Source organism: Labrus bergylta, chromosome 12, assembly GCF_963930695.1.
Source record: "Labrus bergylta chromosome 12, fLabBer1.1, whole genome shotgun sequence".
Taxonomy (NCBI): Eukaryota; Metazoa; Chordata; class Actinopteri; order Labriformes; family Labridae; genus Labrus; species Labrus bergylta.
In genome coordinates, this window is record NC_089206.1 from 12,795,364 (window position 1) to 12,819,016 (window position 23,653).

The following is a 23,653-nucleotide window of genomic DNA, read 5'->3' on the forward strand; positions in this document are numbered from 1 at the left end:
ATATGTTTGCAGGTCTATTGAAGATTCTCAAGTATCTGCCCTTAAGGTGAATATAAGACATTTTGCATTTGATTATGTTAAATCATAGATAAATAAAGACTTGAACGCAGCACTGACAAATGCCTCCTGTTTATTACGTTCCAAGCAGACTTTTCATGTAGGAATAAAATGTCCCCAGGGACATAAGAGGGGAGCAGAGTCCTGAGAGGATTTTAAACACACACATGTATGCAGAACGTGTACAGTATGCTGTCTGGTTGCAGTGCATTCCATTAAAAGTATAATCCTATCAAAGCTTTACAGTTTTTAGATTCATGATTTTGTTGTGCTTTGTGCACACACACACACACACACACACACACACACACACACACACACACACACATTTTCTGCACAAACAATGTCAGCCTCTCAGGAGGCTTGTTGGAGTCTCTGGCTCCTCAGAGATAAGATTGAGTCTGAACAAAAACATAAAGTTTCTTAACTCCCGCAGGCAAACTGTTATACTATATGGCCTCTAAAGTATTTTGGATACATCTACACAAGATCAATATACATCAGGCACTAAAAGTAGTTACAAACTGTATTTACAACAATGCAAGAGTTGATGGAAAAATACAGAAATATTCAGCTACAGTATTTGACTGAATCTTGCAAAGTCGCTCTAATGTTTTTATTCAAGTCTGCTTCTGGTTTTCCACAAAGAAATACAAAAATAACTCTGGATCTTCTTTCATTCAGGATTACTCCACTCCTTTCATGAACTCCAAGAACTCTGCAAAATGAAGGAAGACATATTAGCAGATGAAACTACAGGACGCTTTTACTGAGCACACATCTCCTATATGTATTTTTGATTGACTAAAAAGTCAGATAATGGCTCTAATATGTTTTTCATTGCGTCTCTTCGTTCAGTTAAAAACCCCTCACCATCATAGTCAATTTTGCCGTCATTGTTCTTGTCTCCGTCCTTCATCAGCTCCTCGATGTCGTCCTCAGTTATCGCCTCTCCTGTAGACTCCAGCATTGTTTTCAGCTCCTCCAGGTCGATGTAACCATCTGCATTCCTGCACATCAAACAGGTAAAGGTACATCAATGCACATAACAAACCTAAGTTATGATCCCCAGATGGCAGCGGAGGAGAGGCTGTGTGATTAAGTGTGACATGTAACTGATCATATCCTTTTTTCCCCCTCCTCTCACAGTAATGGTTCTCAAACACTTAAATGCAGAAGTATTGCGAGTTAGTTCTTTGATGCCGGGTACAAGGTGTCTGGCTTACATGGAGTGGGTGTTTGAAATATTCTGAGCTGTCAAAAAGGATTATGTAGCAAACTACACGAAGCACTCTGCAGAGCGACTTGGCATTTTGTCAGTTCGCATAATTGCACACGGGGAGCATGGCTTCCTTGGAACCACACTGCGAATAGCAATGTGATTATGAGTCCGAGGTGATTTCAGACGATAGCATGCTCTTGATGTAGATGTTTTTTTTGGTTGTATCTTTCTTATTACAAGTGTTCATCGGTGAACTGCTGAACTGCTCTCAGCGCATTAACTCTTTTAATCCAAACTAGCAAAAGAGTTTAGACATGAAACTCACTTGTCAAACATGCGAAACAGCTCCGCCAGTTCCTCCTCAGACTTTCCTTTGCTGTCGTCCTTCATGCACCTCACCATCATGACAAGGAACTCGTCAAAGTCCACCGTGCCGCTTCCTGCGCACATACAATGCACTTTCACATATCCCTGCACTATATATACAAGATAGATTAATGATCCTTAAAAGAACAAAAGTTAATCAGCTCCCTAAAGGCCAACTCTAAGAACATAATGTATCAATAAACACAGGAGTAAACCTTTGATTGGAAGTACCTTGATAACTGAAATAAATGTTTTTTTAAATATTTAACATGCCAAAAATATTATTTATGTTTTACAGCCAAATATACAGTTTATCCCTTTACATTTCTTTGTTTGTAGCTATGCTATTTGACTTCATGACATTAAAGTTAAAGCTTTATTAAACAAACCTAAGACGCTATTTTCTTATTTCATGATGACATCACAATGGAAAATTAAAAATGACTTGTGCATCCTCTGATACGCCCCCTCTTTAATTCCTCCTGACACATCTTGTGTGTAAGATCCTTGACTATCATTTGACATTACGTTCAGGGACTTCGACCAATGATGGACCTGCCAGCCGCTTGAGGCTGAGATGAAGAGGTCAACAACAATCGACCAATCATTTACTTCCTCGTACTGTAGCGCTTGTAGTGCTTTTATATTTACCGTCCTCGTCCACCTCGTCGATCATCTCTTGCAGCTCCTCGGGTGTGGGGTTCTGGCCCAGCATCCTCATCACCTTCCCCAGCTCCTTGGTGCTGATGCAGCCGTCCTCTGCGTCTTGTACGAAGATGTCGAAGGCGGCCTTGAACTCTGCAACACGACAGTTGCACATGAGAAAACGACTGTATCATTGACAAATGTGACAGGGGGAGTTTCACTTATTCATCAACCTTGCCACATCATGGAATATGTGCAAAAAAATAACAATTTAATGACTTGCATTGCATGCTTGATGCTTTTTTTTTTTTTTTATCAATGTACGTACCATTTTTCTGTTCATCTGTCAGCTGCTCAACCTGCAAAACAAAAAAAACAATAACGTAATAAAGTAAAAAAAATAATCCCAAATTCTAAATTTCAGTTGAACTGTGTCTTTATTATTATTTATTTATTTATCCTTTATTAGTATTAAATTGGGACCTCTGCTTAAAACAACATATTTTATTCAGAAATATTTCTGCCATTGAAATGGGCTAAGATGTCTTGATTTATAAAGTGTGAAACCAGCCTCTGAAGCAGACTATCACTGTCTGTTTTGACAACTTCTGGGTCAAAGAAATTTAATATATTGGACCCACACGCAGGGCCCATCCTTGAAAAAACACAGAGCCTATATATCACATGCGGGAGCCAGTAAGAGGAGGAGTTAAAAATAAAGGGACAGGAGGATCAGGAACCACAGATAAAGGACACAATACACAATGTTTTAAATTAGCATAGCTGTGGATCGGGGCCCAACAATGGAGCAGTAATCCTGGAAAAGCTAGCACGAATGAGAGAGAGACAGCTGCTTATGTAAGAGTTATCGTCTGTCGTCCACTATAAATTAAACATACACACGCAGGCAGACACACTCATAAACACACAGACGCTAATGTGCTGATGATGTATGAAAAAAAACCCATCCAAACAAACATGTGTAATATACATTCCTGTGTGTTTTTTTTACTGTCTCAGCTGCACTGCTCACAGGGGACGTGAGTGGAGGGGACAGCCGGTTGAGTGTCGGTGTGGAGGTGGACTAACACGGCCACACAGCCCTCGGGCTCACAGATAATGCTGGAATTCAGCCGTGGGGGTTTTATCTAAACCTGAAGCCCCTTCACTGGCACCAGAGAACTGCGGGCCCAGAAGAGTCTGAGAGACTGGCCAAAATTAGCCATGTGGAGTGGGACCGTTCCATTTGAAGTCATGAATGACGAGCAGGGGCCCATCCTGTCAGTGACCTCCTGAGTGGCTCCTCTCAGCTCTGATAGGTATGAAGTGGGAGAACATCTAAAGACGTATATGGTGTCAAAGATCTTTTGACATCAGCTGGTGATGGAGGCGATGAGCTGTGCGGGCCGCATCACCAGGGATTTGTCAAACATTTCAGTAATGTCAAAAGCCACGTAAACAAATTGATCATAGGCATATTTCTACAACAAAAGACTACACAAGTGCCAGAATACTCAATTTAAAGGCCCCTTAAAGAGTAAAATATAAAGTATTGTTCGGGATTATGGTCTGGATCCAAAACAAACATCAATCTCATACCAGATTAAATCCACACAGTTTTTGGCTACCATCCAACAAACTAAAATCACTTCATCATAGGAAGCAGACTCCATACTTTCATGTGTTTGAGTTGTGAGAGGACGTACCGCTGCTTTGTAGATGTCGTTCATGTTGGAGGCTTGTCTGCTGCCGGTCCTGACGGCGTACTGGCACAGAGGAAGGAGTTTCAGTGCAGCTCAGGGCAGGACACCGGCCTTATCCTGGAAGGGTTTTATAGCCCCTAGCCCAGAGCTGTCTGGTCCCTCCCCGGGTGGACCGGCCTCCCCTCTGTTTGTGCCCACAAATGTGTGTCTGTGTATGTGTGTCATTTGGCCAATCTGTCACAATCACCCGGCTCAGATAAAAATGCAGCAGCTCTTAGGGGCATACTTTGGATTGGAATGAGGAGGAGAGGGGGGCACGCATGGTGATGCCTAATCTCCAGGGAGGAGGCAACAGAGACACTCAACATTCCTCTAGGCCTGGTCCAGAGACACAAAGGGGCTCAGGGGCGTTTGTGTGTGTGTGTGTGTGTGTGTGTGTGTGTGTGTGTGTGTGTGTGTGTGTGTGTGTGTGTGTGTGTGTGTGGGTGTGTGCGTGAACGTGTGTGCTTGTGTGACAGACTCGGGGTGGTATAAAGGTGGTAACAGGGTGAGGACCAGGATGTGGTTGCAGACGACCATCAATAGACCATGTAGGAGGGGGATAAAGGGGGCTGGGTCGGTAGAGGAGGGATCAGAGATACACAGACAGGTATGTGCTTTTTGATTGGTCAAAGCAAATCAAAGACCTCATAAAGTGGCCATAAGGTAAGCAAAACCTAATCTTCTCATGTTGGGATCTGGAAAGAAAGGGACAAAAAAAGCAAAAATTAAAGGATGAGTTCGCATCATTTTTCAGCGATAATTAGGTTTTTGCCTTCCCCTCAATATGATGGAATTAAATCAGATTTTATGTTTGACCTTACAGAATTATATAGACCCTTTTTTTAAATAAAATCAACAAAACCCATCTCTTTATGGAAACAATGGCCCTGATTGGACTATCCATGCATCACAAATAACTCTTTCCTTTGAAGCTTATTACGAATGAATAGAAATGACATATAAAAAAGGAGTATTTTTAAATGATAAATTATCAGTGATGTTTTTTTTTTTGTTTTTTTACCAGAAATTGAATTCAATTTTGGATGGAGGTTAAAAATCAGAGGAACACATATTTAAAACCCTTATAAATGAAGCAATACAAATGACTAATGTGAAACAATATGATGCTTGTACATACACATATTTAACCACACAAAGCACACCTGCATAAAATTACATGCAATTCACAATGATACTGAAATAATACACAGAAGACGTAGACTTTATAGAACCAATCTCAGGTAGTTCCCTGAACTCGAGAGTTTAGTTTTCAGATTCAGTCAGCAGAGGGCGCTGTTCACTATATATCCGTTAAATTGAATTGTTGCGCAAAGCTGCCTCCGGTTAACCAATTTATCAACAGTGGGGTAGGTGAGAAATCTGGGTCAAACAAACCAAACACTTGCAGACATATTCAAATTGAATAGAACACAGTGCAAGACTTTGCAGCATTTTTTTTTTCATGCTCCTTTGAAACAAGGCCATCTCAATCACTTAACTGTGTGAATCACACACGTTCACACACGTGCTCTCACAAAAGCTCCCTCTCCCTCTCCCTCTCCCTCTCTCTCTCTCTCTCACTCTCGCTCTCGTTCTCTCTCACATACACACATGCACACACGCAGAGCATGCTGTGGCAGGCATTCTAAGTGACGAGTGATCATGCTGGTTTATAATGGGATGCTAATGGGGACTGGCACAGCTTACAAGCATCATACAGCCACTCAGAGAGAGAGAGAGAGAGAGAGAGAGAGAGAGGAGCTCAAACTGAACATCATACATGTCCTACTCTTACACAGGAACAGACTCACAGGAACAGACTCACAGCACCTGACGAAGCCAGATTCACATCAGCACATAAGTCGCACTCAAAGGCGACAGGTGACTGTATCTCGCCATGGAGATAGACAGGCATTGTGAGAGCGGGTGCATAAGGCAAAATTGGATTTTGTGCCAGTTTTCTTTCTGTGTTTTCCCTGTCATTTTTCAAAATTCCCTACTCTAAAGACATCGCTGCTGCAGTGCATTCTGCAGAAATGAATCGTCATCAATGGCAGCGACTCCATCAGCTGAAACCAAAGCATACTGATGAGTCTACATGGTCAGCCAGACAGATTCATTTGGAGCGCTCAGTGCAGTCTGCTGGGTGCCAAGAGTGACGAGCAGCTCTGCAGGGGGCACTAGATTCAAATGTAAAGCTTTCAACAGCATGCACACACATACCCCCCTCCTACACACACACACACACACACACACACACAACCACATTAACACACATAGTGTAGTACCAAAGACTGGCACACGCATCAAAGAAAGCATATGGAGTGCTGTTTCATTGGAGCCCTCCACCAATTTCCTTTTACAGAGGAAGGCTGACGAAAGAGCCAGCCATTTCCTCCACACAGCGCAATCAGACAGCGCATCTCAAATCCACAATTCACCGCACACCGCTTTTTGAGGGGTTGCCATAGAAACTCTGCTGGGTAGAAGCGGGCAGAAAATGAGAGGAGATGAGCGGGGCTATTTCCCCCTCCACCTCCCTCTCTGCCTCCCTGCCACCACATTTTGTCCTCAGAGTGACTGTATTATTTTCTATTCATTGCTTCTGCATGCACATACCAAATTGCATGCATATATGAGCGTCACAGTTAACCATTGCCATTTGGGCTGCAGAACTGATCGTGTCAATTGACTAAGCGGTTCAAGTGATAACATTTAATGTCTCAGGATGAATACTGGAATACATTTATTTCAGTTAGGGTTATGTGAAATGTTTTAAAGTTTCAGAATCGTGCACATTTTGCCTAAAATTCCTCTTTAACATAATAACAGTTATCTGACTGACTTTTAGTTTGAAAAGGCTGAATTTCCACCCCTTCTAACAAAATCTCTTCCTGCAGAAAACATTATAGATTCCAAGTGTGCAATATGTCAAAATGCCAGAGGCTTAACATCTCATGCTGTGAGTACTGAATCAGCTGGACTACATTTGTGGAGATCTACTACTATACACAGCATACATCACGTCCATTTAAATTCTAGTGTGATATAATGATTGGGCTGACGTGCAGCTGAGCTTGAAGCATAGGTCCTACGCCCTCTCCTCCTCCCTCCCTCCCTCTGTGTCCTCACCTCCTTGATTGCAGAGGGGAGGAGGGGAGCGGAGCCTGTCAGCCTCTCTTTCTTTCTCTCTATTCTTTCCTCCTGTCCCCTCTCTATCCATCGCTCTCTGTGCCTCCTTTCATTGATGACCAACCTGTCAGCAACTCCTGTTGTGGCAGGCGGTGAAAGCTCTGCATGTGACTGAGTGATACACACCATGAAAGCATCACTTCCTGTCCACTGAGTGCTTTATTAGAGATCTCTGATCAGTGACAATGTCTAACCCAAATTGAGGGATTTGTCTTTAAAGAAGGCGGAGAGGGGAGTCTTGACTTTGCTTCAGTGCATTCAGTGGATCCTTTCCGAGGCTCTTTGCGTCGAGGCACTCGCTGTAACGCAGCGTTCCTTACATCAGAGCTCTAATGAGGCAATGGCCACATTAGCTCCAGCGACGAAAGAGCCACTCACTAACTTTCTGCCAGCGGGCAGCGTTTTCCAGTCCACTGGACCACCAAGTCGCCTACCACCCTTTCTAGCCTGACCCACCTCCCCCCAACCCTTTCAACCTCTATAACAGTGAGACACCCAAAGAAGATTTCCTCTCAGATATATGGCCGATGAAGCTCCCTTCAAGCAAAAGAGAAAATGTGTTTCTTCTTCATGGCAGTGAAATGAGCGGTCAACATTCTGTCTCAAGATGTATTATCAAATAAGAGTGAAGAGATAGATTTGTCAAGTATAATTAGAATATCCACTATAAAGGTTTCATTAATCGGCTCAGTATAATAAACGTCGCGCTATCGACTGCTACTGAATCAACTAGACGTGTCTAGAATGCGTTTTGATACTGTACCACCTGTATGTATTAAACAAAGAGGAAATGATTTACAGTTACTGTTTTTCACCTTTAAAACACTGTACTAGGGCCTGTGTGGAAAGAAAAGCAAATATCAACAGACAAGGGGAAAAAAAGGAATATATAAGATTATTATTCACATTATTTTTTTATTTTTTCCGTCTTCCAAATGTAGATAGTGACAAGAGTTGCCTGTCTGGGTAGAATTTCTCCCTGCGTGCACACACCCATTTTGGATTTGTCAGAGTCTCTGCCTTCTCCTCTTCCCTTCAAATAGCAGCGCTCTGAAATGGAATCTGTGGACCCTCAGGGTTTCTGACAATGTCTGCGACATTTCTAAGTAAAGTGAACAGCGGTATAACTTCTGCATTATTACATTTTCAAAGTCAGCCCTGTTATAGTGTATTGAGAAAAAGCAGGTCACCATTTTCTCTCTCCCAAATGTTTTACCTCACTTTAACAACGACACTTGCCATTCTGAGCTATGTTGATGACATTTAATAAGGTAAAAATGAACATCCTGATTAAAATGAATGAAAAAAAACAAATATAAATACATGAAAAATAATCAGCACGTGGCACATCCACATATAAAGGCTCCTCTGGACAACTGGTTCTTTGTGTAATCAAAATGATGAACTCTGCTCATATTTTTATCATTAGATGTGCAGGTAACTTAAAAGGTTTTAATGCGCTCCAGGTTTTCTGTTACAAATGTATGAAAGTTTCTTTATCCATGTCACTGCACAATCTTTGCAAGTATATGTTTGTTTCTTCCTGTTTTCGAGAGAGAGCACTACCATGAGGCTGAGTTGTATTTACAGAATCTGCATAAAAATACAGAATCGGTAGGTGCAGGACTGGATCATGGTATTTGAAGTGTTCTGGTTTTTGTTTGTAATACAAGTATCATCATCCAGGAAAACAGTCCATTTGGAGAGCAAAAGGAACCCTAAAGTTAGTTCCCTGATAGTGTTTTAGCTTTAATCATCTTCTTAAACAGATATCTGCACACAAGTGCAGTTAACAAACTGCCCAGATCCATTCTCACTTCTCGGGTTGCTCGTCTCACTCTAAACAATGGCAACACAGGAAAATAAATTCATATCTCTACCTTTATCCCTAACTGTGAGATACACCTGAAGCCCATAAAAGTGGACCAGTGCTTGCAGATTTTGTTGCAGACAGTAGCCAATGTGTTCTGAGATGCTATTAGACATTTTCAGTGAAATGTCTCTCCAACTAATCAATGATGGATTTTCATCCAATTCAGTATTGTTGTCCACAATATTTTAAAAGGTTGAATCCTTGTGGCTTTAGTGAACCCCTGACATTTCCTCTGGCACCTCCATCAGGTCATATCTTTCACCTCTACAGTGAAAGTGTATGTATACAAGATACGTTCAAGATGGATCTTTACACACTTGGACACTGACATTCATGACAAAGGTATCCTTATAGCCTATAAGACCTAGACTTTTCATCTTGGCTCACCAGCAGGCAGATATTTGTAATTTTCTTTGCAATGTCTTGACAACCTTTGAATATAGTTGTGGAATTGTGACAGATCTTGAATTTTGCATAGATGTCCACAGAATAAAACATTATCCAACATTTGATTTTGACTAAAAAACTGAAAAACTTGACATTATATTTCATCTGTGCTTTACCATGTCTTTATTGCTGATGAGCATCGTCATTGCATCCTTGCTAGCATGGGCCCATCATTTATCGGCTTTGCATTTTCTCACAATACAAACCCACGCTGAAAGGGATAGGTAAGTGTTTAGTTGGCAGTTGACTCTGCAAAGAAAGAAGAGGATATTGATCAGGATAAAAGACATTGAACATAAAGTCCTGGAAACACAGAGACACACATCTCATACTGACTTTAAGCTGAAAGCATCACTATGTCTAAGTGCTGCCTTATGGAGATGCTCGCAGAATAAGCTAGGTGCTGTATTTCTGTCCTGGTTATTTGCTTTTGGCCCGTAATGATCCGATCTCTCTGAGTTTTGTCCAAGGAAAAAATGTTTTGAAATGGCTCGGTAACTGGGATACTGACCGAGCTTTGAACAGATTGGCAGCATTAAAGCTGCATTGGGCAAGTTTCTATGTCACTATACACCAATGCACTCAGCCAATAAGCCATGAGATGGAAATATTGAATAAGAAATAAGAGGAAGAGGTGTCATCCACCTCACCTTTGGAGACTTGGTCACCCTTGCTGGAGAAGAAAAATAACTTAAACCTATACTTTTTATACTCCTTGATACATTTTGGGCTACAAGCATGGAAAAACTTGAGGTATGGCCCTGTTAGCGAGTAGAGACATGTCTGGATGTAAGACCTGCTTCAGCAGAAGATTCAAACATCTTTACACAAGGAGTCAATGTGGTGTATAGGGTGACTGACCAAAGCAGAATCTCATGTGTCAAATTTGATGACTTCTAGTATGCTTGGAAAAACGGGTACAGAATAACAGCCCCAGATCAAAACTTTCCAGCGTTGCCCTCTGTGTGATGTAGCTCCAGAAGTACAGTTTTGTTTGTTATACAATTCGTAGAATTTTTCTGGGGAATGATGCCCTCTAGAGACTCATCCATAAGACAAATTGGCCTGAAATTCATTGGTCCTGCAGACAGTGTGCCTCCCTTTGTATGTCTCACTCTCTCGCCTGCTTTAATGTGCAAACACACTCACATAAACAGCCACAAACACACATCAACATACACACATGTCCCTTCATGCCCCCGTGTTCCTTCGTGTTATTCAGTGTTGCAGTAGGCTATAAGAGGGAAAAAACACCTTTGCATCTGTCTGTGATGCTGAAGTCCGGCCTGAGGCCTACTAGGCTTCAGTGAAGTGTGCTGTGATTTGACAAGGCCAGTGACAGGAGGCACTGTACATATCTGGATGTCATGTGACGCACATGATGGCCTCAAGGAGCCAACGAAAGGTCAGTGTTTCCTGATGCCATTGCCAACAACTAAATTAAGTGACTTCATCTCTTGCTCATACATCTATCCCATTTTAGGAGATGGATACATTGGAGGTGTTGCATCACTTTGCTCAAACACTGCAATGATGGTTTGCATTTATACCAGAACACATCAAGCATTACACAAACACTCAGACAAACATATTGCGTTTGTTACACAAGTCATCATCCACACCTCTAGATAACAGTACACTTATACAACAAACACACCTTCAGGCTTGCTTTGTGCACTCTCAACCTCTGGGTTTGTCGTCATGCATGTCATTTCTGACAGTAACAGCGATTTAATAACATGTATCCACAGCCTCCCTCATAAAGCAAATTGTGATACTTGTTCTTTATTCCATCACAGTGCAAAGGTTAAATAGCTGCATTTAGCTCAGTCACTAGTTACATACAACAAAGAAAGTACACATGAATCAAAAGGGCAGTTTTTGCTGCAGCTGCAGCTCCACTGTGAATGTGTGTCTCTGTACTAAAGTGGCTTTAGGGTCTTGTATTTATCTTGCATATTTGAATTTTTTTTTCCACCTCTTAGTACTAATGCATTTGTACTTATGTGCAAAAGCACCAAAATGTTCTGCTCTAATGGAGAACAGAAAAGTATTATGCAAAAGGAGACCAAATTAGAACTGACAATCCTGTTAAAAAAAACAAGTTGCTTTACATGTAAAGAAGCACAGAACAGAATCCTTTGGAAGGACAAGTAAAGTAGGGGAAGGGAACAAGTGGGTGTTTCAGAGAAAAGAGAAATAGATGTTGACAGATGTTTAAAACCCCCAAAACTCAATAATGCCAGTAGAAGAAAAGTACCTGATGGAATAACTGCCCGTGTGCTACACATCTGGCTGTCAATTTTCCAGTCCACTGCTGGTCTTTGCCCATGAAAAATCTGAGGCTTAATAAATGTAATTGGGTTAACTTTGTTCAGTTTCCTGTGCCATCAGGAGACATTGAAGATCATGGGGAAAGTAAGTGAGATAGAAAGGGTTTAAGGCCAAACCACACAAGCCAACTGTTGTTGCTACAACATATATTATATAGCATATAGTATAGCTTTCTTTGTGGGTATATTTCCTTCTTTTCATATTGCAGTTAGTTTTTTGTCCATTATAGACTATGGCATAGCCAGTAGGGGTGTTGAAATTAAAAGTTTACATGCTGCATCGCTATGTGGATGTGGAAGATTCTGCATCAATGAAATAACAGCGCGTAATCGAGTGTTGCGTATCAACGTTGCTTGAAGATTTTCCAACCACGACTGGACCTATTTCATTCATTACTTTGGGTTTACAATTGAAAGACGTTTATGTGGACATTGATTTCTAAGGCACTTTCTAACTCATTTTTATCTGTAATATAGAAAATTGAGGATGCCACACAACTCGTGTAAGTATCGAATGGATCGTTGACAGGATATTCTTTATCATAATCGAATCAAATCGAATTGTGAGACCAGTAAACATGTTCAGCTCTAATATCAAGGCATAAAATATTGTATCATGTTCGATTAAATTTAAAAAATAAAATCTTACAGGGCTTTCACACTTGCAGAAAGCTTCTGAAAAACTCCTGATATTTCCAGAAGGAGCTTTATTTGTGAGCGCAAACATTTTTCGCTCGGACTTCACCTGGTGTTTCTCCTGCCAGACTCCTAGTATTTTTCCGCAGCAAGTCTGAGGGGGCTGATGTGAAAACTCAGCAGAATATTCTCCGGAGAATTTACCTCGAGCCAATGAGAAGGGGGAGTGATGTTTATTTACTGTGACTGCTGCATGGTGCATAGAGTGTACGCACGCGACCACTATGATCTCCGTCCATGTCATTAAACTCCTGCACTATGTTTTCTGTTAGCCAGTATGTTGTTCTCCACACTTTTGTTGATAGTGTCATTCTGTTAAACTACACGTAGCATTGATATAAAGGTAAATATTCTCATTGTATAGCATTCTATAGCGAACTCTGTTGCTTCATCCGCTACCTCCATGTCGTTTTTTTTACGTCATGTCTTACCTCAGGAGACCCCCCCCCCCCCCCCCGCCCAGTCTCCTGCCTGACTGGGATAGTCCCCCTTGTGAGGAGCATATGTGAAGAGCTAGGTCAGGATAATATCCTAGGCAGTCCTCCTGAAATTATCTAGATATTTTCAGGAGTGCATATGTGAAAACGGCTGTGTATGAAGTTCTACTAAAGCCACTTATTCCATACAAGATAACATGTAAGGCCCTCACTGTTCTACTGCCGGACTTGGGGGATAAAAAGTAATCTTTCCCGTAAGCGCAAAGTTTTTCTTTGTTTTTCTAGTTTTTTAATTTTGGTTAAATTTTACTAATTAAATCATTGCCTGTGCTATCAGTCACCATGATTCTCCATCTTACCCAGAATATTTTTCAAAAAATTCAGGGTGATAATGGGGTTACTGAACAGGACCCCAGTCACAGACTCAGAAACCAAAGGGTTCAGACCTGATGCATGAGCGCATGTATGAAGTGACTAGTCATTAACATTTCTGGCATATTAAAGACATCATTTGAAAACAGTTCATGTCTTTTCCGTCCTTGGCCTCCTAAATTAATGTGTTTGCTCATTCCTAGCTCAATAATTGGAATGTGTGATTTCTGTCCTGCCATCTGACAAATGAAAATATGACATTTAAGCGTCCCTTGGTTTCTCTATCCATGTCATATAAGACATTAATGTGCTTCTCATGGCTTACAAAACTGTTAATGGGCTCTCCCCGTCATACCTTTCTGATCCCTCTAAACCTTCCAATCCATCACGAGTTATCTGCTCTCAGAATTCAGGATTTTTGTCTGTAACCAGAGTTAAAAAGATGTCAAGCGGCTGCTGGGCTTTCTCCTATCATGCCACCTTCCTCCGATATAAGCCTCCTGCTGATTTCAGACATCCCACTCTGTTGAGGCCTTTAAAGGTATCATTTTGAATTAACTTTCATTTGAGTCTCAATTTCATTTCTACTACACTTTCCTTGCTGTGGTAACACGTTCTTTTTCTCAGTGTCATATTCAGCTGCAATATAGTGCAAGCAAATATTCTAAAACTAATCTTCTCTGACCAATCAGTGGACTTTTTACTTGATCTTACAGTGTCAGCACGGCTTTCCTTGAACTTCAACTTAGATTATACAAAACAAGTTCAAGGTACCATGTTCTATCAAAAAAAAAATTGGGAACGGAAACAAACAAACAAACAAAAAGAAGAAATCCATCCAATGAAAACAAGGTATTAGTTGCTTGATTATTTAAAGCCATGTGCATGTTACAATCCTACATCTGGCAGGTTGGTCTCAGTCTCACTGACTCTATCAAACCTAATGTTTTTAGTCGATGTTTGACTTAATCTTAAAAAGAATAATAGGAAACAATGTTACATTTTTGTGCCATTTTTGCCTTTAATAGATAGGACTAATGCACTTTTTATTAACATACACGCTTTAAAATTCAGAGATCTAGTAGATCTAAAAACTGCTCAGATAATGTACAAGGCACACAATCATTTGCTTCCGTTATGAACTAAGGGGAATAGGTGTGTATAAAAAAACAAAGGTAAGGACAAACATAAAGAACAGGTGTATTTCGGTAAAAGGGGTTAATTTGTGGAATACTTGTGCCATGGAATTAAGAATGTGTAGTTCACTTTCCAGATTAAAATTTTTGTTTAAAAAAATGGTGCTTAACAAATATAAAAGGTCGGTTTGACTATTTTTTGTTTGTTTCGTTTTTTTGTTTGTTTCATTTGTTTTGTTTTGAAAGAAATTCTGAGAACAAATTTTGTTCTGATATGTTCTTTTTTTTTGTAACCAAACTAGTAGTGTCATAAATAATATGATTTGTAATAAGGGTAGGTGTAATAAGATAAAGCTTGAGCCTACACCTTTTCGGTCAAGATGTTTTTGTTTTTTCTTGTGACCGAAATAAATGATTACTACTAATTCTAAAAAGAGACATGAAATGTTAGGAGGAGAGAGTAGAGCAAAGGGCCGAGGTCTGATTCCAACCCCGATGCTGTGACGAGGACTGTAGCCTCTGTACATGGGGCGCGCGACAACCGCTAGGCTCACCGGTGACCCTGAATACCAGAAAACAATTCAAATGTTTTCATCCTTTGTGAGATTCATCTCCCCCTTGTGTCTCTCCTTTTTGGTGATTTATCCTTGTCATGCTCTCCCTATAAGTCTGTTTCATTTCTTCATCCTGTGAAGTTGTTTTGCTTAAATGTTGCCTCTTGTGTTTGTAATTTGTCCTCCATTGGACAAATTACGTCCATTACCTCCATGGTGGAGGTGATGACGCTGAGGTCTTCTTTGCTGGCAACCCTATGGATCCAAAAAGTCTTAACATGTTTCCATACTGTAATTCAGATCTAAACTCTTAACCCTAACACTTAATAATTCCAGTGTTGTTTAAAATGGTGTGTGTCTACACCATGAACATCAGGAAGATTTGGTTCTAGTAATGTGTATGGGACGTCAGCCTTCCCAACATGTTTCAAAGCTGAATGACTTAGAGAAGAATACACATTCTGCACGGTGTGTGTGTGTGTGTGTGTGTGTGTGTGTGTGTGTGTGTGTGTGTGTGTGTGTGTGTGTGTGTGTGTCTCTGCCTGGGGAAAACTTGTCCTTGCATATAAGTTTTTCTTGCAGCTGCAAAAAGAATAAACTTTGCCAGAAATCATTTTCCAAAAAAAATGTTTCACTTGGCTGAACACATCAGTCCAGATGTTATTTTGAAACATCACAGCCTGTCTCAACAAGCTATGACTTGGCCCTTAAACACCCTAATAAATGTTGAAACACTGTTGATTGTTGAAAGGCTTAATGTGAATGTGTTGAACAAATCACTTGTTAATCATTTATGAAGGTCATCATTTATTTATTTCATGTTGGACTGACTATTTGAGTTACTGGATGATATGAAATCCCTTCTCATTTTGGATATAAATAAACAGAAATAAAAAAACATGTTTTTATTTTTTTACAAACCTATTTAAGACTAGCAAAAAACGTGATTTGTGTTAGTCCAAATGTACCAAATGTGTCCAAATGAGGTTTTTATTGTGGATTGGTCCAAAAAAAACGTTTTTTTTCAACCAGCTTTTCCCAGTTTCGGGGGCATGACTGTAAAGATGTAGAAATGACAAGTGAATACACTATTTTGCTTAACATGAAGATATATTGTTTCTAAATGTGGTAACTTTCACAGGCAAATTGGTTGAAGTTTTCTGTAATGGATGATTTATTTTACTTGACTTACTAACACGAGGACTTTCTGCTTTGTCAGTTCAATCCATGAGAAAACAAAAAGCAGTGTGAGGACTCCAATTTATGCTGAAGTAACATGCATTAACTTGTAAGAGCTGTGTTATTGTGTATGACAGTGTATACTTTAAAGATTGATGTAATTAAACACATGATGGCACAGCTCAAAATTCAATGTGCATCATCTTTGGGACGAAAACTCACCCAGGCAGGTAATTCATGTCCCCAGCATGCTTTTGGCATTTTTGTGAAAAGATGCAAGATGACAGCAACGAGCCAAACAAATATGGCTGTGTTCATGTGCTCCTCCTGGTTTATTTTGGAAGGCTTCGTGTAGCACTGGCTTTTGTTTACGTTCTGTTTACCTGCAGGCTCTGCTCTCCAGCTGATTCCAGCTTATCTCGTGCCATCCGTATTAGCGCTGACCAGGCTGATAGTGCTGGCGATTATTCCCATTTTTTTTCCCACCCCTGTAATTAGCAATTACTGAAGCTCCTCTCCAAGATGTTGAGGGGGTTGAGGAAGTGGTTTTGGGGTGGATTATAAAGCTGACGTCAATGGCCAAATGCAAATTCTCTTCTCCAAGCTTTATGTAAAAGCTCTGAATTGGGAGCTTAAGCAGGGGGGAATTTCGTCCACATGCTCTCAACCCATTCTTGTCGGTGCTGGAAGGATTGCGTGGTTTCACTGATGGGTTAGAAGACCAGCTCCCTCAGCTTTGAAGCTCATAAACCTTTTAAAACCATGACAAATGTTCTCCTGCAATTTTGCCAGAGGAAAGGCAAAGCAAGGAAAAAGGTAGCAGGTCCAGGAATATGAAAATTAGCTCCATCCATCTCACACTCCCAACCATGAAGCCAAGTTTTTTCTATTAATGCTTACTCCTGTGATGCTATAATCTCACACTTCAGAGATTGTCTCCTTACAGTTTTTAAAAACACGCCTAACAGTCCCGCATCAATATCAGCCAATAATGTCGCAGATTGGAGACGTGTGGTGTGTAGCAGCACCGACGTGATCAGGCAGCGTTTAACTGCACAACCTCCATGTCAGTGGACATGGCTGGATGGAACAAGTTAGGTGGCAAGGGTGAGACATCCAGTCAGTTTCCATAGTGATGTGGTTGAATGGAGGGGATTATAGCAGGGGTAGTGTGCTGAGAATGGATTGCAAGGCTTCAGTCAAAGCTTGCATTTAAAGGCTCCCTCCTATTTGGTGATTCTGATGATGGACCCGTCGTCTCCCTTCACTCCCCACACATCACCTGATGCAGACGTGCTTTATATTCACTCAAACTACTGTTTCCTTTTCTGTGCTGGTTTCTCAGGTGTATAATAATTGATGAGCCAGTCATTCACTGTAACATGTGACCCTGGCGCAAACCCTGCAGAAGCTTTCAGAAATAACTTTTATGGTTTTATGAATTGTAACCAGGCTAGATATCACAAAATGTGGGCTGTATGTGTGAGCGTTATGCCTGGCACAGAACTTTTCCGTAATCCAGCTTTCAATCTCCACCATCACATCATGTACAAAGTTTCTTCAGTACACTCTCAAACCTCCAGATTATACCGTGTGGATTAGCTCGCCTTTAAATCTGCAGAATGTGAAGTACAACACGACAGTTTTGCCATTTTATAGACAGTAATTTTAATATTACAATCCCTATGACTAAAATGAATCATTATGTCAAATTATTTTTGGGTGTAATCTCAGTTATTGGGCATATCGCTTAAACAAAAAACAAATATAATGATTAGACAATGTCCCCAAAATGATCAGCAGACTAATTACTTTGGGCTTGTCATTGATCAGTGATCAAACTAATGCTATTTTATTTTCCATTCACATCTGTGTAACTCTGGTTTCAATAAGGAAGAGGCGGTGTCAAGCAAAGAATGATGAAAATTCAAAACTCTTTTTGCAAGAAAGGCGGAACAATAAGAAGAAACCTGAATCTGGAGCATAGTTTAAATGCACTTCACATATACGCCTACATTTTATTTTTTCAGTTTACTTCTGATAAGGTAAATTCAGAATTGTTATTACAGTTTGCAGATTATTTTCAAAGGAAAACAAGAAGAAAACATTTTTTTATAGCGTGAATATTGAACTTTAAGTCCAGGTCTGCTGGTTAAGGTCAGCTGGTTGAGCAGGCGCCCTGTGTGCAGAGGCTGCTGATGCAATGGTCGCAGGTATGACTCCGGATCCTGTCGCAGTTGGGTGCGTACCCCGACCCCCGCTCTCCCCCCCCCACTACATTTTCTGTCTCTCTAAAGGTGTCCTATCCGATAAAGGCCAACAAGCCAAAAATATTATGTTTGAAAACTGAAGTCCTTTAGGAATATGAAATACAGAAACCATACAGTCTAATGACAACCTTTAAATCAACACTAGACACTAAAAAGTACTGCAGCAGTGTTTTAAACACAGTTTCATAAGACATCTAAAATATAGCATCAGTCAAAGGGTCTACAAGAGCTTTAGCTCAAAACCAACACTGAGGTAAATCATTAACTTTCTTTGGAGGGAGTCAGAGGCTTCCTACTAATTAATGAACTGATGTGCAATTTGATATGTGAGTTTAATTAATAATAACAAACTTACATCACACACACACACACACACACAAAAATGTAAATGTTGATTCCACTTTCTATACATATCTTCCAAGTGTCTCTCAATATATTTCAGTTTGATATATTTAAAGAAGCTTTACGTTTATAAAGGTTTGCTCCTTTTTGAATGGTTGTGTTGTAAAATACTTAGCAAAGTATATTTATCTGAGCTTCAGTAATATTTCTATTTAGATCTGTGTTTTGTGTAAAAAAAAAAATGATGCTACAGTTGTGCATGTTCGCTTTCACACAGTCGAAAAAATATAAATGTAGACTTTTAGCGTGTGGCAGTAATGTGTCTTAACGCACATTTTCCTTACAGAGTATTATTTATTGTAACAGCTTTTGTAATTGCATTAAATTGTTTTCATCCCTCGGAGAATGAATCACAAGAGATTATCTCTACAAATTAGTTCATCAGCTGTGAAGCCAGTGAGTCCAATTTACCACATAACCTTTTGTTGTATTGATAATGCTGTTTATTACAGTCATTACTGTAAAGCTGTTGCTGCTAAAATACAACCCGATGCATGCTACTGTGATGTCTCTTATTTCTAGTGCTCCTTTAATCTTGAACATGCATGTATGTTGGTCTACGTTTCTGTGCAGTCTGGATGTGCTTTTTAACCCTCTGAAGTCTAATCTGCACCATTAATGGACTTTCTGTAGAAGTTAATTAACCATTTTCAATGATAGCAGCACAGCAATCCCAGTAGAGAGCCATATAAGGAGGGAGAGACGGAGACCGATTATGCTGTTGCCTAGCAACACATGTACAAAATTTGAAGCGATTTAGTGCCCCCATACTGGTTATCATGGAGGTCATATGTTTACCAATTCCAAAGCGTGTGCTGGCTGTAACACAGGGATGTCAGCAGATCAACACACATACCTGTCCCCATCCTGCGTGATGCATGTCGACATGTTGATGCCAAGCATTTTAAACCTTCAGCCATCTCTTTTATATCGTGGTTGTGTAGGGTTGGTGGGAACTGTATTTCTTTTGAAACAGGTGCAAAAGCAACGTCAGAATCCCAGCAGAGGAAGAAGCTATTCTTTTCTGCAGCTGTGGGATTTAACTTCTTTGCATAGTTGATCCCTTCAGGAAGGTAAAATCTGAGGGAGAAAAAAAAAAATACCCAAAGAAGAGAAACAGAGCATGCTCCACAAATTTGGTAGATGATTCACTCACTGAGTCCTGAAATATCATTGGCCATGCCCACCTCACTGATTCTTACATTCCACAATTCTTCACTACGCATGTAAATAAGATCTGGCAAAAGCTGTTTGTTATTAAAAAAAAAAAAAAACCTGTCCTCTCAGCTTGTTTGTAAATCATGTTTGTGTGTGCATGTAAGAGAGAGAGAGAGAGAGCGAGAGAGTGAAAGAGAGAAGGAGGCATACAAAGAGACAGGGAGACGTAGGGAAGGAAGAAGAGGGAGGCGAGACAGAGCTGCTGAGGCACTCACTTCACAGCAATTTAGGTCATGCTAAACAAATGCTACACTAAAGGAGCGCAGACAAATAAGAGCAGCTAGCCTTGAAGTGATTTTTCTGCATCTTCAGAGGCGTATACACAGCGGACATCACAATGCAGCGACTGAGAATAGAAGACGCTGTGTTTAATGCAGGGGATATCTCAGGTGTCTCTGTGCTGCACATGCCGGTGTGAGGTACATTTCATCAGTCATCCCTGTGAGGGCAAGCCCAATATTATTGATGTTTTATATAGAAATACTGAGTGAGCAGTTATTCGGTTATGCCTTACTTCCGTTGGTGGAATACATGTATGATGAACACGCTATCATCAAGACACAAGAGATAGACCACGGTGATAAACAAACTGTGTGCTTACTAGTCAAGAAAAATGTGCAGCAGAAATTGTAGTAAGAGACAGGTGGGAAAAAAAGGCAAACAGAAAAGAGGCTTCATGTCAGGGCTTCTGACAGTCTAACTCTTGGTGGGATTACCTAATAAGACTTTTTTTTATAAACTGATGTGAACTGCCTGGCTGTCAAAACAAGGGATTGCAAATATTTTCTATTTGTGGTTTTTTTCTTTTTGCATGTGATTTAAATGTGGGTTTTTCTGCAGCGCCTTTTCAGCAGCTAGATTGAAATACATTTTCTTTTGCAATCATTGAGCGATTTATACATACTCATATAGATATAGTGTGGGATAAGAATGATTTCCTATTAATGGGTAAGCTAAATCCACCATGACTCTGGGCTCATGTTCTTCTCTATATATTAAGTAGACTAAGTGTTCTCATCCAGGTCCATTAGCTTTTGTATGTGCAAACACAATGTGACATTATGTTCCGCTAGGTGAAAATCATCATCAGCTGTCACAGGATTGACCTGCATGTTTACAATGAAAATAAAACGGGATGTGTACACAATTCCAGCAGCAGGAGAAAAACAAGTCTGCGACAATATGAATAAAATATGTGAATTGCTTATGATTAGCATACTAATGACTAATCATGCTAATCAGTTCATTTTTTGTGGCCTCAAATTGCACACTGGAGCTGAGAAATGTGAATCCATGAAAATGCTTTCTGAAAACTGGGAAATGCTCAGAGAATTGCACAGAGATTATTGCAGATGTTGTTGTTTTTTTTAAATGCATTTAAAGGTGGGTTTTTAAAAAAAGTAAGAATGTTAGTAGAGGAATTTGAAATGTCATCATCCTAAAAAAAGAAACAATGGATTATTTTTATTTTACATTTAATTATGTTATATTGTTCAATGTACTTCATCTTATTTCCAATATTGAATTTATTTAGAAAATATCTTTTATTTAATATTTATGCTCTGCATTTGAATGATTTTTTTTTCAAACAATCATTCTTATTTGGTCAGTTTTATTTTAAAAGTTAAAAGCCTAATTGTGTTTCTAATAATATCGTGTGAAAATCTGTGAGCTTTGTTATTGATCTTTATATAAATAGTTATTTTAACCTTCATAATAACCTTAACCTTCAGTATGGCGATAAACCAACAGAGGGGTTTTAAATGTTAAAAGCACGACTCGGCTGTGTCCTTCTCCCAACACCCCACACCCACCCACCCACCCACCCACCCCAACATTAAGATAATTTTACAGCCAGTGGGCCAGTAAAAAGGGGGCAACCCGAACCTCAATCTCAGTCACATACTCAAAAATCCATTACAAGAAGGGACAAGCAATCCCAGCCCAATGGAGCACGTGCAGCGTTCACAAGCAGCCCAAACACCGGCTTCAGACTGAAATTAAGAGTGTGTGGGGGGGGGGGGGGGGGGGGTTGCTGGTGAAAAGGGCAGTGAGCTGAATCAAAGCAAAGCTGCGGGGTGAGGAGGTCAGCTGGCTGAGCGAACATGTCACCAGCCTATTGGACATGCCTGTGTGCGCCATCAGCAGGTGTATAAATATGTGTCATGTTTCACACTCCATGTCCGCAGGGACGCCGAACCAGATGGGATTTTAAATGCTGCATTTCGTGTGCTATCATTTAGTAGGTTAGTTCACCCCTCATTGCTCTGCCATCTGGTGCCCTCTCCGCCTGTGATAGTGGTAACAGTCTCACTACAGTCCGCACGCAGCGTTCACACAAGTTTACACTGCAGCAAGTGGGCACGCTCCGCCAAAGTCAGATCAGTGGCATCAAAAGAGAAGCAAGTTAAGTGATAGCAGGCAGCTACACGTGGAGTCTCAAAACGAGAAACTACCAAGCAGTACAAAAAAAAAGAAAAAAGACAAAGAAGAAAAACGTGACATCACAGATCAAAACAGCTGAGTTGAGGAGAAACTTGCGCTAAATCTTCAACTAAATCAAACAAGTGGCCCCTTGATACACACAGTGAATCACTTACCTCTGAAGTTGAAATTGAAGACGTTCTCCTCAGAGTAATGTTTTGCTCTTGTCTGTGACTTTCCGTGAGTTTTCTTCTTCTTTTTTTTTAATGTAAAACAAAATCCGCGACTGGATCCACTGGTCTCTCATATGCTTCCCATGTTTATATCGATACACCCCCCTGTGCCCCCCCTCCCCCCTTTTTTTTTTCTTAACTATGAGCTTAAAGTCCACGAGTTTGTTCCTCGCATATCATCCCCTCATTTGTAGCAGACGTCGGGCTTTGGACGATTACAGGCAGAGTTAGACAAGCAGCTAGTGTTCCCTCCCTTTATTGACGGGCTCCCTTTATCACAATTTGCCAGATTTGCAGAGAGCCGCTGACTGGCCTCAGACCCGATAATGCTGCTTCTATTACCCTCAATATGTTTCCATTTTACACCATACATTTTATCACTGGAAGGGAGGAGGGGGTGATCTTTTTAGGGGGTGGGTAGGGGGGGGCTAAAGGAGGTGGGTGGGTGGCTGTGGGCGGGGGTCACATTTTGTGCCGCTGGGGGGGGGGGATGAAATTACGTTTAAACCGATGATTTGTAAAGCTGTTTGTGTGAAGAAATAATAAGGATTAAAGATTAGAAGAAACCCCCCCAAACAGACAATATCCATCACTAGTCACCAGTAGTTATCCATCACTCACAAACTGGATTGTCTTCATTTCTTGTCAGTTTATGGGCATTAAAAATGCGTCGCTATAGGCCTATATTGGAGATAAATGTGAAAACCTCAATATTTGTATTTATTAAAGTAGAGGGGGGGAGAGTACAAATGAACTATTAAAAAAACAAACACTGCGAGTGCGATGTGAGTGCAGCCTATAGATGAAGAAGAGGATGATGAAGATGATGAGGAGGGGGGGGGGCGACTTTGA

General features: G+C 40.5%; 1 protein-coding gene across 2 annotated transcripts; it reads right to left on the bottom strand.

Moving 5' to 3' along the window:
* Nucleotides 1-113: 113 nt before the first annotated feature.
* Nucleotides 114-22,896, bottom strand: tnnc1a (troponin C type 1a (slow)). Of its 2 annotated transcripts, XM_020629542.3 has the most exons (8): nucleotides 22,745-22,896; nucleotides 9,664-9,796; nucleotides 3,997-4,730; nucleotides 2,619-2,649; nucleotides 2,297-2,443; nucleotides 1,605-1,719; nucleotides 931-1,067; nucleotides 114-775 (listed from the first exon to the last, which is right to left on the bottom strand). In XM_020629542.3, exons 3-8 carry the CDS (start codon nucleotides 4,018-4,020, stop codon nucleotides 744-746), a joined length of 486 nt encoding a protein of 161 aa, XP_020485198.1. In that variant the 5' UTR covers nucleotides 4,021-4,730; nucleotides 9,664-9,796; nucleotides 22,745-22,896; the 3' UTR covers nucleotides 114-743. The 2 variants fall into 2 exon arrangements, with proteins under 2 accessions (XP_020485198.1, XP_065816997.1); XM_065960925.1 differs by lacking the exon at nucleotides 9,664-9,796 and having other exon boundaries at nucleotides 22,745-22,886.
* Between the last annotated feature and the right edge of the window lie 757 nt (nucleotides 22,897-23,653).

Bases quoted from the DNA above. Each gene is read 5' to 3' on its own strand.
- tnnc1a (XM_020629542.3), bottom strand. From the start codon at position 4,020: ATGAACGACATCTACAAAGCAGCG. The intron at 2,650-3,996 runs GTACGTCCTCTC...TTTGTTTTGCAG, and splicing joins ACGACATCTACAAAGCAGCG to GTTGAGCAGCTGACAGATGA. The intron at 1,068-1,604 runs GTGAGTTTCATG...TTTGATGTGCAG, and splicing joins CTGTTTCGCATGTTTGACAA to GAATGCAGATGGTTACATCG.